This window comes from Plutella xylostella, chromosome 18 (genome assembly GCF_932276165.1).
Source record: "Plutella xylostella chromosome 18, ilPluXylo3.1, whole genome shotgun sequence".
Taxonomy (NCBI): Eukaryota; Metazoa; Arthropoda; class Insecta; order Lepidoptera; family Plutellidae; genus Plutella; species Plutella xylostella.
In genome coordinates this window covers 9,993,909-10,012,500 of record NC_063998.1, presented here as the reverse complement: position 1 = coordinate 10,012,500, position 18,592 = coordinate 9,993,909, and the positions used below count along the sequence as shown (strand labels likewise).

General features: G+C 39.0%; 1 protein-coding gene across 1 annotated transcript in view; it reads left to right on the top strand.

The window, feature by feature from the left end:
- The window catches only part of LOC105389490 (dopamine D2-like receptor), a 69,969-nt gene extending 51,829 nt beyond the window's left edge, over positions 1-18,140 (top strand). The window contains exons 4-8 of the mRNA XM_048627448.1: positions 2,546-2,730; positions 3,283-3,375; positions 13,967-14,179; positions 15,767-15,942; positions 17,439-18,140. Coding sequence (XP_048483405.1) covers positions 2,546-2,730; positions 3,283-3,375; positions 13,967-14,179; positions 15,767-15,942; positions 17,439-17,653 — 882 coding nt within the window. The 3' untranslated portion in view covers positions 17,654-18,140. The remainder of the gene's footprint in view (positions 1-2,545; positions 2,731-3,282; positions 3,376-13,966; positions 14,180-15,766; positions 15,943-17,438) is intronic.
- The last annotated feature ends 452 nt before the right edge of the window (positions 18,141-18,592 follow it).

Genomic DNA, 18,592 nt, shown 5'->3' with positions numbered 1-18,592 from the left:
TAGTAAATACCGTTTTTGTGACAATTGTATTCTCCTTCTTAGCGTGTCGGTGACAAACCTAGCGGTTACTTCCAAATAATGTACCTGTCGAAATGTTATGCAGTGAACAAATGCGCTTTCTTAAAAATAACATCTTAAAAAAATTGCTTTTGTAATCTACACAATCGGAAACATAGTGTGAAACTCACTTCGCTTCCATGAGGCTCTTTTCACTCTATATTCTATTTCTCTCTTTATTTCGCACAATACAGAAATCTCAACCAGAGAATAAACAAATCAGTTCCGAATGTGGGTCATGAGGGTCCACCTCAGTATAATGATATGATAATAGGCCTAAGGTTTTTCTACGTAAAACCTTTTGCAATGTCTCTGAATAACTCTGAATAACTTTTCAGAGATATTATTTTAGTAAAACATCACAATCATAACAGAAACACACGAGTAGTCCTAAACACGTTTGTAGTAACTATTTATCGAAAAACAAAGAAAGCGAAAGAATTGAAGTGAACGATTTATCCGATACACGCTTCGCCGGGCTCTTTGAAGTCTATTTGCACTAAAACATAGCTGAAAGGTTTTTCACTTTCAAATAAGTCTGTAACTGTAAATCTACATATCTTTGCTCCATGTTGGAACTTTCCAATATGGAATAGGGGCAGTCGCAGCCACTACGCAAAGTAAAGCAGAACAGTAGTGTAACTTCGTACAAGGTGAACTCATCCGATCTTTAATAACGGTCTTGTAAGAAAATTTGTGGCTATTTCTATTGGGGGCAATCACTTTTTAAAATATAAACCGCATAGCAACATAGCTGATACATTACCATAAGAAAACAGCATACATATCATCAATATTTCGACACCCATTGCTTAATAGTGGCATGCTTTCGTGCTAGTAATCACCATGTCTAACAGTACTTACCTTTTTAGTACGCTGTGTATTGGTATAAGGCACACAAATCTGACCCCTCTCAGAAGCATTGGTACTATGAGAGGGGGTCAGGTTTCTCTGCACATGACCGTACCTACATCGTATCGTATACATAGGCCTGTCTTAAGAAGCACCACATCACCCTGCCTCCGTAATTTCAGATTGGCGTACTGTTCCCATGCTATGCATCTCCGCCAAAGGGGAACAAAGGCATATGTGCAATACACAGTGTGTCTACGTATTTGTACATGCACAATGCAACATTGTACGGCTCGCTTTGATCCGGCGCGGTGTTGACCGCCTGCGGAATGCGAGTTCTGAGCTGGAACACAATTCAATACTTTTCCGACAACGCATGAGGCTGTTTCATAAAACTTTACATTTTTTAAACTCGTGCGAAAAAAATCATCTTTTTTATGTCATTTGACTGCATGTAAGTTGTAGGAAAAGCTTGCAAGAAGCTTGCAAGTATAGGTTTGTAAATACCTAATAATATACACGAAATCAAATATATTTAGTTTAGACATACAAGTAGCCTGCCTCGTTAGTACATTTCTGAATTATTTATAGCCATGTATGTAAATTAAATGAGTAGGTATTCTCCATTGGTAGAATGGCCCCGATGAGGTACGATTATTTCTAGTTCGTAACAGTATTTCATTCGTAGATTTCATGTTTCAATGCAATAGCTTGGCGACTGAATTTCAGACATATCCCACCCCACACGCAGGTTTCACAGCAGAAATATTTTCATTCCGATCCGATTATTCCGACGATTAGCGACAAAGCAATAATGTTTTACAGTACTTTTTTGAAGTAGGTATCTACGTTCCAGTTTGGTTGGTCCAATGATTTTAAAGCCGCGTACAGACCGGCCCAACGAATGCCCAACGAACGCCCAACGATGGATATTTATCATACATAATACAGGGCAGATTGCAGCAACGAAGGTCAACGAAATCCGTTCGTTGGCGTTCGTTTGGGCGGTCTGTACGCAGCTTAAAAGGAAGGATACGCCCGTCATAACATTATGGCTAAAAAAAATGGCACCTGCGCCTGCGCCCCAATTCAAACAAATTATGATAGACCTATGAGATTTCAGGGCCAGCGCAAGTGTGCAGTCAGGGTCACTTACTACTACACCATAATTTTTCCCCTATTGGTTATTCATAAACAAAACACGCGCGACATCACGCTCTTTCTTATGGAACACATCTGCGAGTAGAAATTTTTCGTATGCGATGCGAATTCGCAGTTACGTATAGTAAAACTATAAAGTCCTGGAAACGGAAGTGGATTCTAACTATTTGTTACAGACCGTATTTTATCGATGTATTATATTTATTAAAGGACAAATCCGTTAATAAGCCATACCCAAACGGTATTTAATTTTTAAATTTAAGTAAATTATTTATTTATCGTATGGCTTTACTGGTTACATAAAATGATATTTAAATATGAATTTATACAAATTTATACAGTAAATAACTGATAATGATAAAAGTCTTAGCAAATAAAGTCATGACAATAAAGAGTGCGCTCTTTATTGTCATGACTTTATAGTTGGACTTTATGCGAGTACTCTGACAGATCTAACATCTTTTTCCCTCCGCAGGCAATCCGGGAGCGTGCGAAAAAGCAGCGCTCGGCCAAGAAGGCTCCATCCTCGACTGGATCGACGGCCTGCAGCAGCGCCGCCGTCATCATCGAGAACCTCCCCGAGGTGCACAGGCTCCGGCCTGCTGAGGACAAGCCCACGAATACGGCCTCCGGGAGCAACGAGGAGGAGGATGATGAGAAGTTTGTATCCACACAAAAACATATGGAAAAAGAACAGCGCCCGTAGTCAGTTTACGCGTATTTATGTAGATTCGAAAACCCTTTATTCATCCTTTGTAACATAGGTTATTTTTTCTCGCCGAGTTCCCATGGGGAATATTTACAAGGTATGCGTACCGTACACCTATCGGTATCTTACGCATCGGACAAATGGTTACGTACCTCAAAAACTGTACGGTACTGGAAACAGCGTTGACGCACTTGCGTGAATTTCTATACAAAGAATACTGAAACTGTTCACTTATACAGAAATAGCGAACTCGCATTCAAAAACGGCGATACGGCAGTACAAATGTACAGCGAAAAGCGCCCCCTTCGGGAATTACAGTCGTGAGCATAATTGTATTTTATACTGAAAACGATGCCGAAAGGTAGACGCTATAGCTAGCATGAAAGGCTAGTGTCACATATTAATATACAGGGTGTAAAAATGAATGTGTTTGAGGGTGAAATGGGGAATAGTAAAAGTCTAACCAAGTTAAGTTAAATAACAGTTTTCTCTGTTCACAGCAGTGACAGAACAGAGATGGGGTGCTACGCAGAAGAGCTGGTCAACACTCGGTCGGCCCGGTTCATGCTGGCCGCCGTCGTGGAGGAAACTGGACTGTGAGTACAGTACACATAATGCTCAGTTTGCTTTGACGATTTGGGTACTAAAAGTTACTAGAGTTTTAACCCCCGACCAAAAAGACGGGTGTTGAAATTTTAACGTGTTTGTGTTTCTGTGTGTGTATCTGTCTGTGGTAGCGTAGATTCCGAACGGCTGAACCGATTTTCAAATTGTTTTTTTTGTCTACTGTCGACTGTCGGGGGTTTCTAACGTTGGTTAGGTTATGTTGACAGTGTGCGAATCACGAGTAGGTACTGCCGACTCAAGTCGATAGGATTTGTAAGACATCTTCATAAAGATCCTTCTTTAGAAAAAAATATTATAAACACGTTTTTATTAACCCCCGACAAAAAAGGAATATTTTTTGTTTAACGTGTCAGTGTATCTGTCTGTATCCAAACGTCGGCACTGATTTTCGATTTGCTTTTTTTGGGTGATAGGCATAGGTAATGTTACCCCGAGTATTCCTAGACATATTTTATCAAAATCAGCTTAGCCGTTTTAGTGATAAATATCGGAGATTTTTAACGTTGGTTAGGTTGGGTTATTAATTTCTTATACACATAAATATAGATAGTTAGTAAGCGCCCGTACAGAAAAAGTGAATGGTAGACAGGAAAAAAAATACTATACTTTTATAACACAGCAAACGTTTTTTTATTCATAGTAGTCATAATCATAACTAAAGTCCATATCTTATCTAACTCTATATAGTCATCAAAACGGAAATGGATCCGCACTAATTAAGTCGGTATTGAATCGATACTTTAATTTAAGCACAAATATGATGAAAAGATATTATCAATTCGTATTTATTTTTAACATGTAATTATACTAAGGGTCTGTTTCACAATGTCTGGTTAGTGGCTACCTGACGGATAAAATACATGCTGTCACTCTCTGTTATTATTTTTTAGACAGTGACAGCATGTATTTTATCCGATAGGTAGCGACTAACCAGACATTGTGAAACAGGGGCTAAGTATTACGTAAATTTATACTTAACTGAAAATTTCCAATAGTACTTATAAAGTGAAATGGCACTCTTCATTTAAATGACTTCAGAGTTAGAAAGACTATAGATAGTATAAGTATTAATTTATAAAGTCCTCGAAATCTCTGGGCGTAGAAACTCAGGAAGATAGTTTCGTAGTATTTTTATACCTTAGCCTAAATGCTTCAATACAGTGACGTCCTTGATAAAGTCCACGCCCACAACTCGGTTATCTGGAAACAAGAAAAGATATTTATACGTATAATGCCAGCTAGCGCCGCAAATTGAATAAAATCATAACTTACGTTTGAAATCATATTTTAGCCAATTTTAGAATCTCACTCCTAATTCATGGTGGATGGATTTCAGAAGAAATAAAATTAACTTCTATAAGTACTCTACGAACTCGGTATTGCGAAAATTACGCAGTGGATTAAAAAAATTAGTGTGTGACCTGTTCAGTTATCAAGTAGTATTTACGTATTTGCATAGATGTCACTATCCCGCAAACTACATCGCGGTATTAAGTTATCTCGTATGTCAATAACCCTTTGTAATACACCAATAAACATTGCTTCTACTACCAGCGATCCGAGCATAAGGCTACCAAGCCTTTTCATGGTCCTTCGAGCCGGATCCAGGTGGATGTGGTCACTGACCACACCACCCTAGTAGTAGCCACTTTTTGATCAGGCGTTAGAAATCAGAGACGCATCGTCTCTGAAGGCGTCAACCGGGCGATCCGAGGATCGTTCCGGTAGGGATGGCTGCATCAGCAGTCAAGCTCCGGTGTGCCCAGTGATGGGTGCTAGCAGTGGCGCCGCGAGCTGCGCCACCGCGCCTATCACTTAGCGGCACCAGGACACCACATCAAGGCGCGCTTCGGGTCAACTTAACCGGAGTCAGCGGCCCCAGCAACAGCAGTCCAGTGCACCCAGTGACAGGATGCCAGCGGTGACACTCACGAGCGGAGAGTCAACGTGCCTATCGCCTGCCACTTGAGCGGTGCCAGAGACAGTCAGTGCACCCGGTGACCGGATACCAGCGGTGACACTCACGAGCGGGGCGTCATCGTGTCTATCGCCGGCCACTTCAGCGGTGCCAAAGACAAGCAGACATCAGCAGCGGTCCAGTGCACCCGGTGACAGGATGCCAGCGGCGACACTCACGAGCGGAGCGTCGTCGTGCCTATCGCCTGCCACTTCAGCGGTGCCAGAGACAACAGCAACAGCGAAGACGGAAGATCCCATCAAAATTATATTGTAAATTAGCACTTATCAAAATTATATTGTAAAAATTTATGTAAATAACTGTATATACCAGCCACATCTTATAGCACACAGGATGCATGTAGGTCCTTATCAGCTTGTTATCAAGTCCATGCATCTTGTGGAGTTACCCCCTTCACCTCATGGTGAGGGTGGTAATGAAGAACGTACGTTCTTGGTGGGCGGTATGTTCAGTTATCAAGTAGTATTTACGTATTTACATAGATGTCACTATCCCGCAAACTACATCGCGGTATTAAGTTATCTCGTATGTCAATAACCCTTTGTAATACACCAATAAACATTGCTTCTACTACCAGCGATCCGAGCATAAGGCTACCAAGCCTTTTCATGGTCCTTCGAGCCGGATTTGCAATAAATTTTGACACTAGTCTCGGAGGGGGTATAAGGCTGCCGGAAAGGTTAAAAGCAGGTAGAAAAAAACGTAACTTGCGTTTGAAAGTGTTTTTCCCAAAATCTAACCCAAAAAAGAAGATTTTGTAAAAAAAAACGCTGGAAACAGCAATTTCTGACAGAAAAACATTCGAATGAACAAGGGCGTGCGTGGTAATTTTTGGAAAAATGCTTTCAAACGGATGTTATGTTTTTTCTTTCAATGTGCGGCGCTTTACACTTCACCTTAAGACTAGCGTGTTACTCGTAAATATTATCGACACGTATACAGTTTTTAAGCATAAAAAGGTGTCGTGTCAGTTATGTATCAACAAAGTACTCTGTGGTCATTATCAATTTTGCTAAAATACTCGCCTGATTTCTGGTACGTGGGCCCGGCCGGTGCTGAATCTGTCGAGTTTATAAATTGATTAGATATAACATGATATAACTAAGCACTTAGGTTCTCGTTGTTATTGCAACACTATTTATTTACTCTAGTATGGCTGTTATTTGTTTTATTAAATAGATACTGTGCTGGGTCACTACAAATGGAAATATTTTAAATACAACAACAACCCGATTCCATGATAAAAAAAACACACACAAAACATGCACTCACGCCTTGTACTAATGTACTCCCTTGCGGGGTAGGCAGAGGTGCATTGCTGCACCCACTTTTCGCCAGAGTGTTAAATGTTAGTCCCAACCCAATGTAATAGGGGGCGGGCCTATTGCCATTTTACGGGCACATCCAAGACCCGAGAACAAATGTCTGTGTTTAAACAAATATCTGCCCCAGCCGGGTATCGAACCCGGGACCATCGGCTTAGTAGTCAGGGTCACTAACCACTACGCCATTCGGTCGATTCCACGATAATTATAATTATATTTAGGTACGGCTGTTCAAAGCTGGACTAGCGTTTGTCGTTGGGGTAAAAAGATTAGCCAGTCAGGTCGCTGATTGTCCAGGGTGCTCCAGAGTGGATACGTCACTCGTCCTCACGGAGGCTGCTTTCGAGCACCCTTTATATTGTCAGAACCTAACGTAACGGGACTGAGTAAGAAAATACTAGTGCTCTAATAAAGTTAAGTATACACTCAAGTGAAAATAGCACAAAATTACTCCTAAACGGAAAATTTGTACTACATTAATGACGCTGTCTGCAATATTGAAATGCATTCATAATAATCAAATCTAAATTAAGTGTTTAAAAAAATTCAGGTGTTTTGGTGTCGAGGTTTTTCATTGCTCGTGAGTGTGATAATTATGTTCACTTACTATGCGTAGGCTTTTGTCCATTGTTCGGTGAATTATTCTGAGGCGCAGCAGTTCCACATGTTCTACACGGTAGAGCACTGGCGCTTGCCAGCAGCGCAATCTGAAATTTAATATTTTAACAATAATTAATATACAGGTTGATTGCTAAGTCGATGTAGTCCTTTAAGGATTAACGGGTTGTCGAAGAATGCATTTGCAGTCGCTTGAACCCTGCAGTATCTATGCCTATTTGAAACTCTATAGTGCTACAAACTTATCTGTTCCGGTGACAGCTCAAATAAATCTCTAATATTTCTTAATTCTATAAGATTTTAAGTTTGCTCGTATTGTTATTTCGCTCTTGCGGTGTTACTAAACCCATCTAATGTTTTAAAATATACAATTCATTAGTAAGTAATGAGGTATGGATCAATTAAGTTCGCTGTCACCGGAACAGATAAGTTTGTGGCACTATACTATTTCATACCTTAATAAAAGTTATTTTTCGTTTTAATCGAAATTTTCTGTTAAAAGCATTGAGTTTTTGGTTTAAAGCCAAATTCTGGCTCTTTGCAGCATATTTACAGGTAGACAGAATGTTAAAAACCGGCCAAGTGCGAGTCGGGCTCGCGCACAAAGGGTTCCGTAGCTTAAATCAACCTATCTCAAAAACTATAAGAGATACTTTGATCAAACCAAAAATCGTTGAAAGAGTTAATTAGCATGCATCACCTCTATTTTTTTTAGAATTTTATACCCCGTAGTTATAAAAATAGAGGGGGGGGGACATACTTTTTACGACTTTGAGAGCTGATATCTCAAAAACCGTTCGCTTTAAGAAAAATGTTTTTTAGAAAACTTTATATCATTTTAAAAGACCTTTCCATTGATACCCCACACGGGTATGTACATCGAAAAAAAATATTTCATCCCTCAGTTACATGTATGGGGGGCCCCACCCCCAATTCTTTTTTTTACTATTTAGTGGTCATATTTTTGTAGCGGTTCATACAACACATATTCCCATCAAATTTCATCACTGTAGTACTTATAGTTTCCGAGTAAATCGGCTGTGACAGACGGACAGACGGACAGACGGACAGACGGACATGACGAAACTATAAGGGTTCCGTTTTTGCCATTTTAGCTACGGAACCCTAAAAATGGTATAAGCCCAATCAAAATAACCTCATTCTCAACAACTTTTGAATATACGCGAAAATAATGTAGCTTCTCCAAAAACTTTATTGGTCATGTGACTTATTTTACTATAGGACGTTGAATTTGTTCTACACGTACATTGTATCCTAAAGTCGTGCAGAATGACCCCTTGAATTAACCACCCTTCGGCTTGCTATACCACATTTGCAAGCCTAATCAAATGCAAAGTAAAAATAATGTTTTTTTTTATAAAACTTACCAGACAAAGAGCGGTGATGGTGCAAGAGTTGACAGCCATGGTTCTCAAGACGAGTACTGAAGATGAGTGATGCCTTTCATCAGTTACAGACCCTTTTTATACAAGCACTAACAAAAAACACCACCTGTGCGGTGTCTAAAACCTAGGTCATAGAAGATACACTAAATTATAGATCAACTACATTTTACCCTTGGAGGGTGTACTAATACTAACATTTCATCTCGCGTATAAAATAAATATTTATTTACTCATTTATGTACTTTCAAAATATTTGGTATGATAAGAATAATATTAACATAATTAACATCCATGTCAATGTTAATATTATTTAACGAAGCGTAATGGTAATTATCAATATTTGCTTATGTGCTATTAACTCGTACATATTTTATTAAAATTTAGTATTTTTATGAGATAATTGTTAATTATTCTTGTTGCCATGCCCTGTACAGAATAGACCTGTAAATCGTGGATCAAACCAAACAGGGTGGTTAAGAATATAATTTCCAGAAAAAATCCTTCTATCCGGACGACCGAATGGCGTAGTGGTTAGTGACCCTGACTACTGAGCCGAAGGTCCCGGGTTCGATTCCCGGCTGGGGCAAATATTGCTAGATTGTTTAAACACAGATATTTGTTCTCGTTCTTGGATGTGCCGTAAAATGGCAATAGCACTACCCCCTATTACATTGGGACTAACATAACACTGGCTAAAAGTGGGTGCAGCAATGCACCTCTGCCTACCTCGCAAGGGAGTACATTAGTACAAGGTGTGAGTGTTTGTTTGTTTTTGTAATTTCTTCTATACAATCTTGGTCATCATGATGAATCCTTTTATTCCTTATCAACGCGGATTGCCATTCTATACTATCAGTGTGCTCTCACACAATTATAATTCTCATCTTAAGTCGAGAGGACTGTATCATCCTCCATTCGGGTAAGTTTGACGCTCGTTGGTCAAGTTATATTGGCAGTTGTGTCCCAGCTCTGTCGCCTCTCTTTCAACTGAGCGCCCAGTGGTTTTAGGCGTCCTTCTTAACCCCCGACGGGAAAAGAGACGTGTTATAAGTTTAATGTGTCTGATCTCCGGAATTACGACGATTTAGTTTATAGATAGTAAACTTACTTAGTTTAACTGAAGCTAACTATCTTTAGCTAAACCATAACTATAATTATACTGAATGAATGAAAACACTTGGTTATTTCGTTCTCATAAAAAAATATTTATTAAATGTAATTTAAAACATTTGTGCAAACAAAATAACATCAAATAATTTTTTATGGTGTCATTACATATTCTAGGTGCATTGACACCTTTTTTAACTTTGAAAAGAAAGGATGCCATAACCTACCTTATGTATACCTATAATATATGTGTTATGTATCTGTTACGGCACGGCTAATGTTAGGTTTGCAATGGAACATACATTATATTTATTATAATATACTTATGTATAATTGTATTAATAAACTGCTACAAAAAAAGCCACGGACCTAGAGGAAATTTTGAAGCTTGCTTTTAATACTGAGACGGAGTTAGCTTCCCCAAGTGACTTCTATTGAGAAGTGTATAAATTGTTATACACTTAGGTCGTGTGTCCACCGCACGCCGTCCACGTCACATCACGAGAACGAGATGGCGTCGCCGTAGTAGCGGTACATACATTTTACTTAAGGCGCGATCAGACGGTTCATTCGAGGGAACGGTTTCTGTGTGCAGACTGCTCGACTGTTCACTTTTCTTTAATTCTGAGTAGGAATGAAAGATGCTAATGCCAAAATCTAACATTGTTGGATTATTATTATAAATTCTTTATTGCACATAAAAAACATTGTACAAAGGCGAACTTAATGCTAGTAGCATTCTCTGCCAGTTAACCTTTGGTAATGTCGAGAAAGTGGTTGGTAGTGCGATAGGCTGAGAGGAGAGAAGTTTTTCTACTTAAATCGCGACACAGATATATTCTTACTTATACATGGATCGGTTCATTAAAGAATTCATTCGGCATGCTTGTTTAATTACGTCGAATGAAAGACAGAAATTAACGAAAAATGAACCGTCTTATCCCGACTTTAGCCGCGTGTCCACCGCACGTCCGTTACGTCGCCGTCAAGTCATACTAAACTCGGCCTGAAATAATCTCGTTCTCGTGACGTGACGTTGACGTGTCGTGCGGTGGACCAACGACCTTACGTTACGTCCGGTACAGCCTTCGCAGTCAACGGTGACAACGCAACGGTCACCACGTTGAAAAACCTGGTACTCTGGGTGCACAATTATAACGTTGAAATCTTGCCCAATAAAGCACAACAAGATGGTCTTCATACAAACTCTGGGTAAAACAGGACTGCATTGACCGTTGTTGAAATAATTAGGCCAAGTGCGGGGACTGCATTCGACGTTGTGTATTTTTTTCACGAAGTGTTGAGGACGTCAAATGCAGTCGTGTCCATTAATGAGTTAAGAAGAACAATACTGATATTCCTCTGTAGAGTATGTATTCTGCCTGCGGCCCCGAGCCGTTAAATAAATGAAACAATAAAATTGAATTCATAAAATCAATAATTGAACCTATTTGTATTCCACAAGTTAATCAGCTTATGGTTCAGCCAAAAAATGTTTAAATATTTAAAGAAGAATATTTAAATGTTGTTGAATTTCAAGCGAGACTGTTAAATTAATATTCAGGACTACAAATCACTTTATCAGTTGAAACAATCTACTTTTCTTTTGTCTTTCATCACAACTATCCATGTAAAATTTATTGAGAATAAATCTATACGTAATAAAAAAATGCTGTGGTGCTTTAAACCTACTACAGCCTGGATAGAAAAAGTATAAATTAATAGGAGTGTTACTTTTTTTAATAGATATAACTTAGTAGAGCTATCCCATAGTTGTGATGTGAGTGAGTTTCGTTTTGCCAAAATTTATGAGTCCATTTAGATAATGCGCAACTGAATTTAAATGTACGTTGAGGGTGCCTATGCACCAGACATCTATGCTGCGTTGGTATGGATTATTTTCATAAAATACATGGTATGGAATATTTTTGCAGCATAGCACTTGTGTAACGGATTCACATGTTCACAGTTTAGCTGTGCCTAGGCTGTACCTATAGAACATCAAGTCGATAGGCACCCTAAAGCTCACTCTTCTGAACAAGTGGCTCTTACTATGCCAGGTCCGTGGGCATTTAACTTCGTTTACAATAGCAGAAGCAGAGGGGTCACTCTATATAACGAAAAATGAAGTTTCAGAGTGCTGTTGCGCGAGCCACGACTCTACCTCGTTGTATTATCAAATTTTCTTTACTCTTATTTCTGTATGTTTAATGTTGCCTGTAAGATATCGCTCTTAACGATAAGGCCGCCTATTGTTAATTGTTCCTAGTTTATAAGTTCTCTTTGTGTGTTTTAATTTTTCGAGACCAATGAAGATATATTCTATTCTATTCTATTCTATTATTTGCTGCTTGCATGATAGCTCTCGTTTAGGTTGTTCGTATTTCTTCAGTATAGAGTAACCCTCCAGATACTGTCGAAATGGTCGATTACTATTCAACCAACCAATTCCCATTTAGCCCAGCACCGTCCCTCAATTACGTTTTGAGAGAACTTCATTGTTATTTTTACTTCTTTGAGAGACAGAGAGAGAGAAACATTTATTTGCCAAGAAGCACACAGATGCTGATACCAGAAGGTTTTATAGGCTGTTAGTTACTGTGTGTTGTGTTACTTATTTTGTAAATTAAAGTTACAAACAATCCCTCTAAACATTTCCAATTAAAAGTTTTCCAGATATACACAAAACTATGACTTGAGTTTAGTTCATACAAAATCGAGGATCCACACTGATGGATATAGGTTCTGTCTGGCTGACATTCACAATCAACTGTTTGACCTTTGCAAGTTTTAGGTGTTCCCAACTATAAACTAGTTTTGGTAGGACTCGGCAGGAGACAGGCTTTTCCGGAGTGAAATCAAACATGGAGCAGAAAAAGCTCTAACAAAATAGTGGCTTGTCAAAATGTCAAAAACAGCGCAACTTCTTATTTTCATATACCAAAATGTCTGATGAACAAGTAAAGTACATATATATATTTTTTTTAATGTTGATAAGGCTCGGTCAGCCTAGTACAGCGAAAAGCGCAGGCTCGCTTGCAAGTCATTTACTACTACCGTAGAATAACGAGTGTACTTGTTATTCTATGCTTCTACCCCTTCGGGGATCACAGTCTATTGGGTATAATGAAATGGCGTTTAGGTGATAAGTCCACCCTTGTATACTAATCAAGTTTAAATCGTATGTATTTTGTACACAATAAAGTGTTTAAATAAATAAATGTATTATAATTATTGAGTTCCAATTGCATTAAGCGCTTAGCGACAAGTTTCGGGGTTGAATGAAAATGAAAAAACGTTTATTTGCCTAAACTAACTACTAGGCTAAACTAAGTGTTTAGCCTCTGGCTCCCAAACTAGGATACCCTGTGCTGTACTGATACCCTGTGGGATGATGGCCACAAAACCCTATCAAGCTGAACTTTCAGCGATAACCGTCCACATAAATTATTTTGTGCAATGCATCGCATTGTTTAGACAAGGGCCCTCAAAGTATTTACATTATGTCGGTACAAATCGCGTAAAGTTTCGGGGATTTAAAGACCATGGCTATCTATCGTACTTTCTGCAATTTTCGCCTTATTGAAACAGTTAAAGATCATTTCTGTTGTCCTAAATACGGGTTGTAAGTATGTGGTATTTGAATATGTGCGAATAGAAAGAAAAATAATACAAATCCCGTTTAGTTCTGCATCCATGCCAGTATGCTGGCTACCCAAGAATACTTAAAATGTTTTTATTTTGCGCCTAATTTATTTTTGCCGATTATTCGAAACATCGAACTACTCTAAAGGGACGGAACATTTTGCCCCTATTTTATTTGTTCTGACTAAGTATGGCTTTAAATTACTGAGTTATTTGTCCAATTCCTCGATCATATACAAATCACAACTCATTTACAACCATATCCAACAACGGCGCCTAGTACGGTTCTACCAACCCACATGGTGGACTAGGCTTAAACCCTTCTTTCATTGGAAGGGGCCCCGTGCCCCAGCAGTAGGGACGTGATGGGTTGTGATGAATAGAAGAACCTTTACAGACTCTACCTAGTTTGGGGTAGGATAGCCGTGTGTGAGATGTACCCACATATTATAACCTTCAATCCTAACCCCTCTCTCCACAGCATAATGGCGAACCTGGCGTCGCCTATCCCCATGGTGGACCCGACCACCAACAACGACTCGGGCTACGCGCCGTCCAACCTCGACGGAGAGACCAAGGAGCCCTCCCCACCCCCCTCCCCGCCTCCCGGGGGAGGGGAGAAGAACGTGGGAGATGCGGGAGATACGGGAGATTTGGGAGAGAGAGGGGAGGAGAAGAAGAAACCGGAGCTAAAGTAAGTGAAGGAGAAAGGCGTCATCATCAGCCCTACGACTAGCACTCTCTCAGAGAGCGAGGACAATAATCTGGCCTATGCCCAACAGTGGGTAATACAGGGTTGATGATGACGAAGCTGTAGTATATGTACCTACATATTATTATGTTCATATATAGGAATATACGAAGCCTAATATATGTAGTTCTTCGGTCCGCTAAACTGATGACCTTAGCTGTAGTCAGTACTTATTGGTAGGATGAAGATATGATTCTCCCAATGACAAGCCATAATCCTTTCAGTTTTTGCACGCATTCACAAAATTACCTACAAGTCCATAATAACATTATTATTTTCGGCGAGTAAGCTAATTCCCAATTTTGTGTACCCGGAATCCCTTGAATTAACATTAAATAATTATTCTGACCGGTGTATCAATTTGCATATTAACACTGGCGGTCAAAATTTAATTTTAAAGTTTATTATCAAACAAGGGGATTTATTACGGTTCATATTTGATAAAGGGTGCATCCAACGCAGTTACTTTTAGATGACTTTCAAATTAAATATTACTGAGTAATATTCTATTACAAGAAAGGTTTTGATTAATAAGGAGTAACTAAAAGAACAGTAGGTAAACTGTTCGCCCATTAATATAGTGCTAGCGTTACTAACGCCGAAAATTGCTAAGAGTGAGCTCAGAAGTAGCAACATTATATACGCTAGCAAAGAAGCGTTACGCCTAATTATACATACTTACTTACTTACTTATTCCCAATCTCCCCTGGGGAGCAAAGGGCCGAAGTGAAGCGCCGCCATTCTTGACGATCTTGGGCCAGCTCAGAGACATCCGCCCAAGACATCCCCGCCTGGCCCATTTCTTTTTTCACAGAGCGCTGCTATGTCTCTCGCGCAATTATACATAATTGTAGATAATATATATTTTGCACTCTGCACCAGCTATCAATTAATAATGGTAATAATATATCGAAATGATTAACCCTTAAATTGGCGTTGAACATAATTATGTTCCAATCACCACAGTGTTATCAATTACATGTTTGGGTTTAATTAATTTGGTAGCTATAATTATAGTAATTGTAGTTTGTACGTATATATATAATAGTTATTAAGCAAAGTTAATAAACACTTATTATAACAACTGTTAACATTCATCATATTAATCAAAAGAAAACACAAACTTCTGTACGGGAGAGGCGGTCGGTCAGGTGCACCATGCTCCCACTCACTTTTTAAGCCACAACTCTCTCGTCTTGGACCCCAAATCCTGAACTATAAACTAAGATACATTTACTACATTTACTGTGGTTAATAATCATCATCATCATCAGCCTATATCAAACTTACTGCAGGGTACAGGCCTCCTCCATGTTATGCCAAGTCCCAAACTGGACCCGCATGGAACAAACTGGACTAGTGTAGGACAGGACCTGTGGTTAATCATCACGACCCATCACGTCCCCACTACTGGGGCACGGGTCTCCTTCCAGTGAAGGAAGGGTTTTAGGCCTAGTCCACCACTGGCCTAGTGCGGATTGGTGGACCTGTGGTTAATATTTCTCCTCAAATCAACCTTCCTTCACCCAGGAAGAAGCTGAGCCGCCTCGGCAGCGCGTCCCTGATCTCCACGCCGCGCCGTCGCTTCCGCAGCGCAGCCTCCGCCGCGCGGTTCACCATCTTCCGCGCGCGCCCCGCCCGCCTGCGCGCCAAGAGCTTCGCCAAGAAGGAGAAGAAGGCCACGCAGACGCTGGCCATTGTGTTAGGTGAGGAGGGTGTATACAGGGTGGTGCGAAAGTGGTATAGCCTCATCTCCGCCGGTTCACTATCTTCCGCGCGCGCCCCGCCCGCCTGCGCGCCAAGAGCTTCGCCAAGAAGGAGAAGAAGGCCACACAGACGCTGGCTATTGTGTTAGGTGAGGAGGGTGTACGCAGGGTGGTGCGAAAGCGGTATATCCTATATACAGGTTGTTGCGAAAATGGTATAAGTACTTAGTTAACCAAAAGGGTTGACTCGGAATGACTCGGAAGAGTGTTTCTTTGTTTTCAAAAATTGTAGAACAAAAATTATTTAGAATGACGAGCTTAGTCAAATTTAATAGTCACACTCATTCTACCTTCTATACTACAATATGCTTTTGCAACATCCTGTATTATGATGTGGCAGGTTTCTCTTGAATTTCCTTCATTTTTGATATCATGATGATGAGGTTCTTCCCATAATTTGGTCAACTATAGATTTTGCTAATTTTTCCTTAATAACTTCTATACACTTTTATAATAAAGGTCATCAATAGATGAAAGTATAACAGGATGTTTGAAACAGCTGCTCACAGCAGTTTCTTTTATGATTTTTTGTGAAACATTCAATATCCGGCTACCGGTACAGCCATCCAATTATAACTATTAATAAATAGTTATAGATACTTGTAGCCAATTAATCTATAAAGCTACATTTCTAGCACAGGAAACATGTTTTTTCGTCCTTACTTATTTCTGTAAATAGCCTTATGTCAACATTTTCTAATTATTTCTCGTCTAGACGCCAGGAGGGATACCTACTCTAGCTTGACAAAAAACGAGCTGTCATACAATCTATACATTTAATACAACGAGTTAGAGTCGTAAATAGCGTAGTAGCGCTCTGAAACGTTATTTTTCATAAGCAAGATCGAACCAGCCCACCAAGAAATTAAATGAAAATAACGAAAGTCTCAGTTACCCAGACCTAGGGCTCTCAGTTTACCTAAGACTGTAATTACAATGCCCCAATAAATCTACGAAAATTAAGAAATAAGGACTGCTGGAATGTTTTTACTTTAATCATAATATTTCTTCATAAAGGTGCTGTTTAAATAACTCTTACTTGAGGCTAGTGCCGTGTCATATAAATCTACAATTTATATCCAGCCGTCTCTATCTGTATAATGTGCATTGTGGCACTTTTTTCTATTACATTTAAGACGCAATCTACAATCATTAAGAGGTACACTTGCTTTACTAACTATACAACGAACATTCTGCAAAAAGTAGCTTTTTAAAAAAAATGGCCTAAGTATCTGTAACAATTATTCATTTTTCTAAAAATTTGATGTCTTCGTTTTGTTATTCTGTCTTGCTATTAACCTGATACCAAGGATGCTACATTCCACTGTTCTTTGGCGGATGGATAGTCTTTATGCGTTAGCTTCTGATAGACTCCATGTTTGGACTCCCTTTCCATATTTCCAATATTTTCCTCTAACCCCCCCATTACCTTCCAGGAGTCTTCCTCTTCTGCTGGGCCCCCTTCTTCTCGTGCAACGTGCTGGACGCGGTGTGCGGCAAGTTCGGGCTGCCGTACTCGCCGGGCGTGACCGTGTTCATCCTCACCACGTGGCTCGGCTACATCAACTCTTTCCTCAACCCCGTCATCTACACCATCTTCAACCCGGAATTCCGGAAGGCGTTCAGGAAGATACTGAAGTGTAGTACCTAGCCCGAGTATTATGTTGTGTATGATTAAGGTGGGAGAAAAAGAGGGATATGACAAAGGAGAAAAAAAAGATAGAATAAAAGTAGGAAAGAAAGAAAGAACGATAAAGATGGAAAGAAGGAATAAAGAAGAACAAAGATAGAGAGGTGGAAGGAAAGAAGGAAGAACCAAGAAACAGAATGAAGGAAAAAGAATGATTTGATAAACTGGCTAGATCAATACAGACATGATTAAGGGAGGAACGTGACTGAATAAGTTGCGAATGGTATTTGTATTGTTGAGGTTTAATAGCAAAAAAACAGTATTTTTAAAGCTGGTCGTAGGCTTGATGATAATTATTGCAGCATCCTGTAATTACACACAATTAGTAAGAAAAATAATGTGCTTAGTCGATTGTGAAATTAGATTTCATATGTGGTAGTGTGAGGTGATCTTGTAAGGGGTAGTTTTTAAAATAATTATTACTTTAAGATTAGACTGTGATCGCATTCGTACGATAAGTTGTAATTTATTATTATATTATTTTATTTTATTTTTTATTATAGTAAAGATATTAAAAATACATAGTAATTATTACAGACTACAGTCATATTCAAGTCTTTTTGTTTTTGTTTCTGAACAAAGTATTCTGTAATATATAAAACCTGTAAATAATATTGGTAATATAATTTCCTATGTATATATTCATTCCAGTAACTGTAAAAAAGCTAGAGTACGTAAGTAAGAGTAATCAGATTCGTATTTATAACAATGTAAGTATTAATAATCATCAATTTGAAATTAGGTAAATATTTATTACTTAATTGAAATCTATTTGTTTGTCGTAAAATCCCATTTTGTTTGTAAACAGTACTGATTAGTTTTCAGTTTACTTTCTACCACTCTATAAAGTAATTAGTTACGGTTCACTCCATTAATTAGTTTTCATATACAATAAAGTAG